Source organism: Pseudochaenichthys georgianus, chromosome 6, assembly GCF_902827115.2.
Source record: "Pseudochaenichthys georgianus chromosome 6, fPseGeo1.2, whole genome shotgun sequence".
Lineage (NCBI taxonomy): Eukaryota > Metazoa > Chordata > Actinopteri > Perciformes > Channichthyidae > Pseudochaenichthys > Pseudochaenichthys georgianus.
This window is the reverse complement of record NC_047508.1, coordinates 4,403,795-4,416,724: the sequence shown is the minus strand read 5'-3', so window position 1 is coordinate 4,416,724 and position 12,930 is coordinate 4,403,795. Positions and strand designations below refer to the sequence as shown.

The 12,930-nt window shown below is 37.6% G+C and overlaps 1 protein-coding gene across 1 annotated transcript in view; it reads right to left on the bottom strand.

Annotated features, from left to right (window-relative positions):
- Positions 1–12,930, bottom strand: part of LOC117448446 (anoctamin-1-like) — a 119,990-nt gene that overhangs the window by 23,156 nt on the left and 83,904 nt on the right. The window contains exons 16-17 of the mRNA XM_034085758.2: positions 8,614–8,725; positions 8,458–8,515 (exon numbers count right to left, since the gene is read on the bottom strand). Coding sequence (XP_033941649.1) covers positions 8,458–8,515; positions 8,614–8,725 — 170 coding nt within the window. The remainder of the gene's footprint in view (positions 1–8,457; positions 8,516–8,613; positions 8,726–12,930) is intronic.

The window sequence follows — 12,930 nt, the reverse complement described above, 5'->3', positions numbered from 1 at the left end:
AACAACAGAGTAAAGGTCGCTGGTTAAGCCAGGATCAATATATCTGTTGAAGTTTTTATTGTGTGCATAATAAATGTGTTAAATTAATTGAGCAATTCTTTAAAAAGTATAATGTTGCAATCTCTTTAAAAATAAGTACAGTTAAAAAATAGATGTTGTTTTCCAAGGGCCTCTCTTTCACAGGCCCACACTTTGAATCATGACACTTCCAAGTCCTACAGAGATCAGTATCACTTTGTGTTGCAAGCCAAATCCAGGGGTTCTACTCGAGCCCAATTTTAAATACCATATACCAACATATTGGTTCTCATAACATTCTCACTGCTGTCCCAAATGTTTTAAACCTTGGGCAGACAAGCTGTTCACACACCCACCCACACCCACACCCACCCACCCACACACACACACACACACACACACACACACACACACACACACACACACACACACACACACACACACACACACACACACACACACACACACACACACACACACACACACACACACACACACACACACACACACACACACACACACACACACACACAAGTATTCACCTTATCCACATTGTAAATTGTTGCCTTCTTTAAAGTTATTAGTAATTCAAGATTCATTATTAAATTAAATGTGGTACATAACATAGAATAAATAAAATAACTTTGACTTGATAATTTGTTCACAACATTAGACCTAATCTCTACTAGAATAAGATACGTGTGCATGTTTGGGTGTTTTAACACTCCTGTAATGTACCTAATCTTGTTATCCTTTTCATTACAGAGCTGGGAAAATGGTATATTGCTTAGATTCTGATCCGTGCAAGTCCAATTTTAACTGACTTTAGTTCTAATGTTAATGTTAATTTGACTTCAACCCATAGGTAATTATTTAGATTAACTCAACATTTCACATGATGATGAATTAGTGTTCCACATTTTTTTTCACTAATTTGTTGTGCAATTAGGCCAATGGTAAAGAGAGACATTGATGACCCTGTGTCCTTTTTGTTAGTACGTGGTTCCAATTTGTCTATGGCCTTGGACGGCTTCACAAAGAGTCACCCAGTTCTGCCCTGCTAAAGTCCCGCTGAGTGCAGTCACAGAGATGCTATGGCTGCTCTACATGAAATGGCATTAATGGTCTGGTCCGAGAATGGACACCAATTTCCTGCTCCCAGAGAGAATGACGCTCCTCAAACTGAACATTACAGCCGTTGATACTGTCTCACGTGGGTCTGCTCCCCCCCACCGAGCCATGAACTGAAAGCTTGACATCTGCTTTGAACACCTGGAAGCCTCCCTGTCACACCAGCACCAACCCTTGGGTCAGTCAGGTGAGACTAACGGCTTCAATTAGGGCATTTGGTTCAGATACATGACTCTCCTTACCGCAGGAGTGTTTTTTTTTTATTTATTTTTTTTTAAGGCTATTCATACTGCTATGCAGAGGATGCCTGTAAGTTGGCAAGCTGTTAAAAGCCCCTACTATTTTTAAAATGCGCCTAATGTCAGGGGCCTCATGTTTCCACCTGGTAAAACTAGAGGCTGCACGAAACTCAGGCTACAATACGACCATTCTGTTCTGCTCTAACGATTCAATTTATAGATTCTACATCAAAACAATTAGCTTTTATTGTTTCCAATGATAACGTCACTTTAAGTGGAGGAATGCAAACCTGTTTTCAAATGTAAGGTTTTGAGTTTGTTTGACGTTTCTCAGTAGTGACTTCCAATTCCATTCATGCTATGCCATCAGTAGTGACTCAGATGTTAAGGGGGATGAAGCTTTTTCTCCCAAATCAGATATGCTTTGTTTTTCAACAAATGAATACATTTCCTGCATAATATATGTTTCTCACAATTGTTTTTTTGTAAACTGCACACAGGTGATACTGAGTCTTCTCGAGTAATAGATTATAAATTACGCCATGCTTAAATAGACTCCTAAGTTATTATTTCATATGTAACATATGTAAGAAAAGTGAGGGAAGAGTCAATTATATTGTGCAATTTATTTTATATTGGGTAATTTATTTCTCAAACCTGTTTTATGGAAGAGAACAATTTTTTTTTCTGATAAACTAATATTTTATCAAACGGTAAATGGTGAATTAATATAACATTTAGAATCATTGAGAAGGGGTTATATCCACAGGGACTAGCTCGCCTTTAACTTAAAATAACATGTCTCTGCTTTGGACTGAGTACATGATTCTTGCATGTTAAATGACTAACACAAACCTTATATGTATGCATGTGCATGTGTCAGGAAGGCTCCCAAATAATTCTGAGGGGCCTATCCTATTTTTGTAATTAAATGATAATGTAACTACTGATGTGCTAATCCACTACTTTGAGTTGTCTGCACTCAGGAAAACATCCCTATCAGGTGTTAACCCAATAACTAGGACAGCTCTGAAGGCCAAGGGTCAGAGAGAGAGGGTCACACTCTCCGGCTGCAGAGGGCAAGGAGGCACGAGGTCGTTCGAGATGAGAGGATTCTAATCTTCAACTTTCTGAGGAGATGGGATGCTTCTTCATCTTTCTGCTCGGTGGGCTCAAGCAGACAACCCTGCAGGACGAGCGAGGACTTCAGAGACTTCATACAAGGTTACTTGTTTCTTGGAGGAGTTTGATGTCTTCATAACCTCTCCCATCACGGGGGGAGACCTAGATGCCCTACTTGGAATACGCAGTTACACTGCTCTCAAGCAGATAGCAGAAGGAATGCAGGCAGATGAGTCTCCGTTTCACTGGGGGATCAACTACAGTGCTCACTGAATGAGCCACACAAAAGCAGAGCAATTCGGGGGTTGAAATATGGCGCTCTGATGAAGAAGAGTTTGAGCCAATCAGCATCTCAGTGCTAATCTACAGTATCAGGATGCCTTTACACTAGGGGTGTAATGGTTCACAGAAGTCACGGTTCGGTTCGTACCTCGGTTTGGGGGTCACGGTTCGGTACAACAAGAAAACGCAAAAAAAAGTCCCAAATGCATAATTCCAGGTTTGTTGTTATTTATTTTTGAACAGTAGTGCAAGTTTCAGTTTAAAAATAAGGAACTCTGACATTTTGAATAATTAACTGTATTAAACAGTTAAAAACAAACCACACACACTCAGATGGCCATATCTATAATGGCTGATGTCAAACAAAAAGGTTTCATCAAGCTGTAAAACTAAAAATAATGTCTTACATCATAAATAATAAGAAAGTGTTTCCAGAGCGCAAAGTCGTTGAAAAACATATGCCAAAAGCTTCCGTTATTTATTTTGGTTTCACGGCTTTCATGTCTATTGGCTTCTTAAAAACAGCGGGGATCAGCTGTTGAACTGCTGTTGTCTTTTGCTGGGCTCCGGTGATTGGCAAATCTGGGTGATGCCTTCTGATATGATCTAGCATGTTTGGCGTGTGTTTCTATTAGCATACCGCACCGCTATCGAACAACGCCGACACACCGTCCTCTTCCGATCCACCACTCGCACACTTCATCGTTATTGTAGTCCACAGGGAACCCGAAATGTTCCCACACAGCTGATTTAAAAGAAGCAGGTGGGTTCTAGCTCCTGTGTGTTATCTGAAATCGCCGTACTAACTTTTCTTCTTCTTGTATTTAGTTCGTTTTGTTGTTGTGTTTCTTCTTGTTCTTCATTTGTTGTTTAAGGGCGGCTGGCAAACAGCTTTTAGGCGCAATACCGCCCCCTGGATTATAAATAGTGTAGTGGATGCATGCTGCCCTGAAGGACAGACTTTTTCCCCACTCGTATAAAAAAAAGGCGTATTCGCCGTGTGACTGCATGTGCAGAACCGTGACGTCCGAACCGTGACGGTACGGGACGAATACAGATACCGTTACACCCCTACTTTACACACCAGACACTCTTTGTCATAAAGAGAGGAGGAGAACGAGTCAGAAAGACTGAAGGACATGTTCTTCTAGCTCTCGTACAAAGATGAACTTTGAATTGATTTTATACCTTGGATGTTTACAGATGTACAATTAATGACTGTTTTTATATTTCCAATGACCAGACATGTGTTGAATAGTGGTGATTAATATATTTTTGCCGGATCAGATTACACTTTCGCACTAAACAAAATTAATTAATTAATATTTTCAGATTATTGAAATGATTATTATAAGTATTGAATAATAAGATATTTATACTATTATCACAGATAATGTTAATATCCTTAATCGTCCAGCAATCAGGCTTAACAACACTACTCTTTAATGTATTATTCATGCACAGACAGACCTAAAATTATGTTTCAAGTACTGGATTAATTTCAGTTTTGGCCCAAAACAAATATTTATGATATTGCATATAACAATTATGTAGCATATTTGATGCTCAAATTAGAGAAGAATAATTTAAAGAAATCGATATTCTATATTCAACATTAGATAAACACAGAATAATCCTTTCCAAGTACCATAAGTAGATGCTCAGGTAAGTATGGCTAATAGGAATAATTGATAGACTTAATTTGGTACAGATCAGTGGTAGCATTTAATGTTTAATCCTTCCTTTCCAGGTTTTTACAAAAGTCTTTGAATATTTGCCTAACTTTTCCTTTTCAGATTTTGAACAATGTACTTGACTAAAATGAATGTATTGATTTGACAAAGTGCCTTACTCTTGACTAAAGCGTAATTAAGTAAACATAAAAGTAATCCTAAAAAATTGAGGACACTGCACTTTTGCAGATTACAGATTGATAAAATCACAACTGTGAATTGTATACCTTAGCTGGATCTCTTAGGATACTAAGTTTAAAATGCTTTTGACTAGTGATTGCCTTGAAGTAAATCTTTAAGCGGCAAGCTGGTTTTGATTTTATAGTTTGATAAATGAGATTAACTAATGGTTAAATGATAAAATATATTAGTTCAAAACAAATATATTTGCTATTGTGCACCTGTGTTTTATGTGTGTTCATTATTATGCTTTTGACAAAAGATGATCCAAACACTGATGAGAGATGATGTTTCTATTATGATTGGCTGTATCAATCATTGTGATTGAATGTTTCAATCTTATTATGATGTTCTTAATGTGATTGTTATTGATGTAATTGATGTTGTGTAAGTCCACACTCAAATCTGAAGATTCCCATTGATTTAAGTATTGAACAAAATATTATTAGACTAAGGTTTTTAGATTATCAAAATTGATAAAAAGAGAGAAACTGTTGCGGAAATATTTTCCAAGGCCCATAACTTTGACCCAGTTTATCAGTTCAAACTGTCCTGACTGAGCACACGCACCTCGTAACCTTGGCTGCTGTGCTCTCAGTGTTCTGTCTCCCTGTTCCTGCCTGTTGGCGTCAGCTGATAGAGGTGTTATGATTTGATCTTGTTATGCAGCATGTTGATGATGCTCTCTGAACTAGCTAAATACATGGGTTTGGGGTAGAGTTCTTCAGAATTGACGTGGCAACTCTACCGTGCAGTCAGATCGTGGCTGCTGTGACTTGTGATGTGAATCCTCCGGCCGAAGCTCCAAATAAACCATCAGTGTTAGACATCAAAGCTTCTGCTCTTCCCGTGTCTCTTTCCTGAGTCGGTGACTCCCACTGCATTGCTACATAGAAGTTTCCCTTACACTCACCATACCATTAAATGACGGATATACCTTTCTGTCTGTGATGTTTTACAAATCAGATAATAATGTGTAGAAGTAAAACATGAGAAATAGTATAGCAATATCCTGTAAAATTATGTAAAAACATGAATAAAACTACATACAGTATCTTCAGATGTTATACATACATAAGTGTCCTACACTAATAATACAATGTTATTATTAGTATGCTGTGTGTACCTTGTGTGCACCGCCTAATGGTTAAAGCACGTTATTGAATTATTTTTGTTGAATAATGTTCAAGTTTTTCATTCATTGCATAACTACACCGTAGTTGTGTATATGATATGTCAATAAACCTTAGAAAATCTTGAAATCTTGAAAGGGATGTGCAAAATAGCAATTGTATACAGTTTTTAATTAACTATTAGAAGAGAATAACGATTAATGAATATACTTTATAGAGATCTGCAGATAAATGTTTAATCTTCTCAAGCACCAACAATCAAATATCTCTCCTGATTGTTGGCACTTGACAATCACCTTTCCCTGAATTTTACTCAGGTGTAACTAAAGTCTGCTTTAAGTGTTGTTTATATTTCACATCATTAATCAGAATCTGAAAAGTAACTAAAATAAATGTAGTAGAATAAAAATACCAGCTTAACCTCTGAATTGTAGTGGAGTAGAATTACAAAGTAACAATGAGCTGTCATGTGGGTATATATGAATGCTGCCCATTATGGATACAAGCGATTTTCACCCATTTAGTAATTACATGTTTTAAATTTGTACACACCAATGTGTTTCCTATCGCCTAAACCTCCAGGGCCGTACACAGTTTAATATTGGCAACTTCTAATTTTGGGAAAAACGAAAACGTCTTTTAAAACTACAATTCCCAGTAGAGACGTGCCATAGGGAACATGTTGCGAAACACAATAGCCAGCATGTGTAGTTCTGGGGGGGCGTTCAAGTCCAGTTTTGAATAGTCTGCCGTGGTTTCGTTCCATTTCAAAGAGCTTAACGCTCAGCGTAACCTTGGCGCACTGCCACTTCAACATCCAATCCCAGAGCTTGAAGATTAATCACGGGGTTTGTCAATGGGACTGTAGTCCCAAACGATAGCTGGGGATTATGGGTAGTGTAGTGTCTTCAGCCATCCTAAATTCTGCATTTTTTTCCGGATATCATATCGCATTAACACCGTGCAACGTGCATTGTGGCTAAAACATCCAATCAGCGAACATGAAAACATTCCCAGTTAAACATGCAAAAACAAATTGCTAAATAAAAAGATAAAACACTGGCATGTAATTTACGTTAGAATAAATAAAATGGTTTTGAATAATAGATGGGAGTAAAATCTACGTCACTTTACAGCCCCGCCTACTTTTGGGGAAGCCAACGCTGTCATTTGAACGGCGATCAAGCCTGAAGCCACAGAGCTCTTCTGTTACTGTCCTTTCTTCTTAGAGGAAGTACAGAAACACGTAACTCTGGATTTGTTTTAATGTTTGAGGTGCAATAAACGACACAGCAGCTTTTTGTCCTGTTAAAACTATTATTTTCTGCCTCGCTCATGAGAGTAACAGCTGGCGAAATTACAGCCTCGCCTACTGATTTTAATTTAACCATATATCGAGCCCGATTCTCGATTTCAAATATGTGCTCTAAAATGATATTTATAAATGACTATTATCATTATTATAAGAAAGACAATAAATGGCAAAGATATGTAGAAAATAAACGTGTTTGAGATACGTTCATAACAAACGTAACGTGGGAGAAAATACGTTTCTAGCTAAACGTAATTGAGAATGCATTTTAGTTCTGTGGGAACGTAATTTTTAGGGGACAGGGTTGGATTTTTTTTGTATGAATTTATGTTTCATCCAATCACAGAGCTTGTTGACTTATCACGAGGTTTGTCGCAAAGCGGACAGGCGTCGTCACAACAATAGCTGGGGATTGTGGGTAGTGTAGTCTCTTTGGCGCTCCACATTTCAGAGAAAACAAGTTGTTTCTCAGAATTGAAGGGGAAAAACACAAAAGCATTGTACACAATTTAAACCTATCAATGTCGTTTGATTAACAAAGGTAATCTGGTGTTTTTGAGTTGATGAGTAGTGGAGATATCACTGTCAAATCAATCTACAGTAAGGAGAATACTTACTTCCGGGTGTACAATTCTCCGTTATCCAAAGGGAATGGACGCTCACATTGCCTTTAACAGCTGCCAACATAAACAGATGCGGTGCTTCCATGAGCGTCAAATACCGCCGCCGATGGGAATACATTGCAATCAGTTGAAAGCTCTTTGCGTCCGTTTATGAAGCTGAAGTAGCCTCCCAACTGCACGCCACGGGACCCTGACCAAGCGTCGCTCCTGAACGTTTAGGGAGTGAGAGTGTGTTGTGGGGACACATATTTATGTATAAAATACATCAAAAAGTGCATTTTGCATGATAATGTAAGCATGCATTTTGCATGATAATGTAAGACATCAAGTGATTTTGATAAAGGGTTTTTGGCTTCGAGTACTCTGCTATACAAAATGTTGTTAGGGCGTCAAATGTCTTTATCCCTGCACATTTGCTGTTTCCTGGAAGCAGCATTACCACTGTAGATAACATACTTAAAAACATAAAGAAGTTTATGTAAAAAGGATTAGTTCATAATTTTTCTTTGCAGCACTTTGAAATAATTTTATTTTTTTTCGGATTTCCAAGGTTTTTCACCAATGTACGAGTCAATGATGTCAACACCAAGGAGTACTGGGGTGTTAAACATTGTTATAAATAACACCTCAAGTCGTAGTTACAAAAGGTTTTGTGTTCAGATAATGTGTAAATGTTAACCTTACCTCTTCCATTCTGTAGGACTCAAAAACATAAAGGTAGCTGCCTGGTCTGCCTACCAGTCTAGAGAAAAAGGGGTAGATTTAGATATAGATTGGTTCGACATGAACAAAAAAAAAAAGGTACAAAATGATACTTTAAAATAGAACATGGTTACACACCTGCCCCTGAAGAAAGCAATGTAGATGATGGGGGAGAATGCATTGACAAACTTGAGAATGAAGGTCTTGAAGATAAGTCGTTCCTCAAAACTCTTGTCTGTTTTAGGAACCTCTGAAAAATGAAAAATGAAACATTTTCTTTTGATGTGTTGGCAACACATCAAAAATAAAATCCTCTTTTCATTTTTAACACAGTGTTGCAATGAAAAATAGCCACGTGCCAGAAACATAATGTCATGGATGTGTTAAGAGAACATTGGGCAGTGGGCATTACGTGGCTGATGCCCAATGCCCAATGGCATCAGGTAACTGACACAGATGTTGTAATACAACTGTTTGGCCTAAAAATAAGTTACTTTAATGCCAGGTGAACTTCCTGCGGTCTTGATTCAAAGACCATCACTCTTAAAGGCAATTTGAAACCCAATCAGAAGGTAGCAATCACACACAATAAAACACAACAACAAGAATTGGACAGGGGGCAGCTACAGTATATTTAGAGTTCTTAGAACTGGAGTAACATCCAGTACCTGCTGGGTACATGCACTCTCTTATTCCTCTCTATACCAACCTGATCTCACCAGAATGCGTGACTCCACCACGACTCCTTAACACCGCATTGCGTGGTGGAGTCACGAAATTTGCTACATTTACGTGTCTGCACCACGCAAACAACCCCAATGTAAAGTGAATGAGGCTCCTTTGTCGTGGTGCACACACACATTTCTACAACGTCCAGCAGTGAGCTTTTATTCTATAAAACGTTTTTAAAATCTACTTTATAGCTTGTAGTAACTCATGGGAGGCTTCTTTTATTTTATTTGTATTCATAATAATTTGTATTTTTCGTCAGAATGTATTATGGCAACCCTGTCTCCTAAAAATGACGTTCCCAAAGAACAAAACTGCATTCTCAATTACGTTTAGCTAGAAACGTATTGTCTCCCACGTTACGTTCGTAAAGGCCCTGTCACACTGTCCCGAAATTGACACCCGATGGACACACGAATATGGAATTGTGAATTTCGCACGAAGATGGCCCCGAACCACACACGAAGGCAACATTTACATTACATTTAAGACATACAACTGCAATGAAAGTACCAAAAACAATTATGTTACAGTACTATGATACTGTACTGATATCTTCAGACTTTGTTCTTTACTTTATCCGTCTTTATATGTAGAAAATATTACGTTTTCTCCGTAATGTTGTTTCCATAACAACAACAATTTCCTGTCAACTGTCCTTCAAAATAATATATTATATCCTTTTTAGTTTCACAGAACACAAATTGGGTTATTTACATAATATATTTACATGATTTTGTTGTGCAATAAAACAACCCGATGGACACACGATAAAGGAAATGTTCAAATTCGGCTGTGACCGTAGCAACATCGGGCCATTCGTGAGGGCATCTTAAGCCATCATATGACCGCTGGCGGAGTTTCTCAGGCTCCGGCAGCAACTTCGTGAGCGGAGGCAAAATCTTTGGCATGCCAACAAATTGCCGAAGGACCTTGCGAAGGTTCATTTTCGTGTTGAATTTGTGTGTCAATTTTTCATCGTGAGGGCATCTTGTTATCCTCGGTGCCATCGGGCATTCGCCCCGATCAGAGTGAATGTGAATGCACCGATGATAACACGAAGATGACACGATTTGATAAGATGCCCTCACGAGTGCCTTACGAAGTTGCCGCTCACGAAGTTGCTGCCAGAGCCTGAGAAACTCCACCGGCGGTCATACGATGGCTTAGATGCCCTCACGAATGGCCCGATATTGCTACGATCACAGCCGAATTTGAACATTTCCTTTATCGTGTGTCCATCGGGTGTCAAGTGTGACAGGGCCTTTATGAACGTATCTTAAATACGTTTATTTTCTACATATCTTTGCCATTTATTGTCTTGCTTATAATAATGATAATAGTAATTTATAAATATCATTTTAGAGCACACATTTGAAATCAGTAGGCTAGGCTGTAATTTCGCCAGCTGTTACTCTCATGAGCGAGGCAGAAAATAATAGTTTTAACATGCCAAAAAGTTGCTGTGTCGTTTATTGCACCTCAAACATTAAAACAAATCCAGAGTTACGTGTTTCTGTACTTCCTCTAAGAAGAAAGGACAGTAACAGAATATCTCTGTGACGCCAGATGTGGTGTTGTTAATGCGATATGATATCCGAAAAAAAATTCAGTTTAGGATGGCCGAAGACACTACACTACCCATAATCCCCAGTTATCGTTTGGGATTACCGTCCCGTTGACAAACCTCGTGATTAAACTTCAAGCTCTGGGATTGGATGTTGGAGTGGCAGTGCGCCAAGGTTACGCCGAGCGTCAAGCTCTTTGAAATGGAACGAAACCACGGCAGACTATTCAAAACTGGACTCGAATGCCCCCCGAGAACTACACATGCTGGCTATTTTGTTTCGCAAAATGTTCTCTATGGCACGTCTCTACTGGGAATTGTAGTTTTAAAAGAGTAAAATTCAGGTAAAGTGCCAACAATCAGGAGAGATATTTTATTGTTGGTGCTTGAGAAGACTAAACATTTATCTGAAGATCTCTATAAAGTATATTCATTAATCGTTATTCTCTACTAATTGTTAATTAATTGTTAATTGTTAAACTGTATATAATTGCTATTTTGCACATCCCTTTCAAGATTTCAAGATTTTCAAAGGTTTATTGACATATCATATACACAACTACGATGTAGTTACGCAATGAATGAAAAACTTGGGTCACAGGTTCCTCAACAGTGCATTACAAGACATCGATCAATATGTGTGTACCTCCACCATTAAACTGTCATATTCTGCACATTTCTTATACTATCTACATCAATATTATAAGAGTATAATACATATGTATAATATCAGTTAAAATAAGTGTTTCAACATAGTTAACATTGCAGGAAAGCAATATATTATACGTAAAGTACTTTGTCAGGCTTAATATTTATCTGTAGATAGATACCCCCAAAAGCTTTTTTCTTATTTGAAAGAAGACCTTAACCTAAAGTATTCTTTAATGTTTAAATAAAGGTGAATTAGTTTGTCTGTTTTGCACATCCTCATATTAATATCTGTGTACATCCAGCACTAAACTGTTTTATTGTAGAGATCACTTACAGTATCTTCTTGATTTTTTATATACTATATTTCTATCATTGACCTTCTACTTTCCCCCTATGAAAGTATGTACTCTTAATATTTGTTTCATCAAATAACATTATCCAACAAAAATAACATTATTCAACAAAAATAATTCTTTAACCACTAGGTGGTGCACACAAGGTACACACAGCATACTAATAATAACTTTGTATTATTAGTGTAGGACACTTATGTATGTATAAAATCTGAAGATATTTAGTTTTATTCATGTTTTTACATAATTTTACAGGATATTGCTATATTATTTCTCATGTTTTACTTCTACACATTACAACCAGTTTAGCCCTGAGCCTGTTTTTCAGGTCTCAGGCTCGAAAATGACATTCCCAGAACAAATGACCATATCTTCCCTTCTAAAAGGATTAAATTAATAATCTTTGTTCTCAAAGTAATGATAAACCTGTGAGTTGGATGTAGAAAAGTCAGAATCAATATAGATGTTTTTTTTTTTAAAGAAAATTCAGATTGAACATAGTAAAAAACTGTAAATTATAGTGTCCGTCCAAAAATTATGTTTTACTTATAGTGAAAACTACCCTTGGAGGATGGTAAGGTAGACTAAAAGCTTTAGGAATCCAAAGTACAACATATAATAAGTACCCTGTATCAAGATTGATGCAAAACAAGTGACATCTTTTTAGAGAGGTTTAGCAAAAAAAACTCCACCTCTGAGGTGATTTGGGTGGAACTGGGGGTTTTACCGTTTCTTTGGAACCCATTGGTCGATTTTGGTGATTGACATCTCTTTCTGACCGTTAGATCCAATAGAATCGAATGGGGAATCTCCCCACTCACACACATGGTAAAACAAAAAGGTGGGGGCTTCGCGCACACAGTTTTGCACCAGAGTGAAGCTGTCTCTAGGTCTGACATCTGAAAACCGAAAAGCAGGTTTATTGCTCATGGATTATCAGAAATCATTTCAAGGGGACACAGACACATTGAATTAACCTATGGATTAACTTCAGCAGTGTTTTTTATCGTTTTAATGCCATTGAAGACTACTTTTGACCAGACTACGACACAGGTGAGCCATGTTAGCGTTTTTAGCTACCTAGCTCCATATGTTTTGATGTCTGTTCTTGTTATTATCTCCGAGAGTTCGTATAATTGAGTGATAATGAGGGTA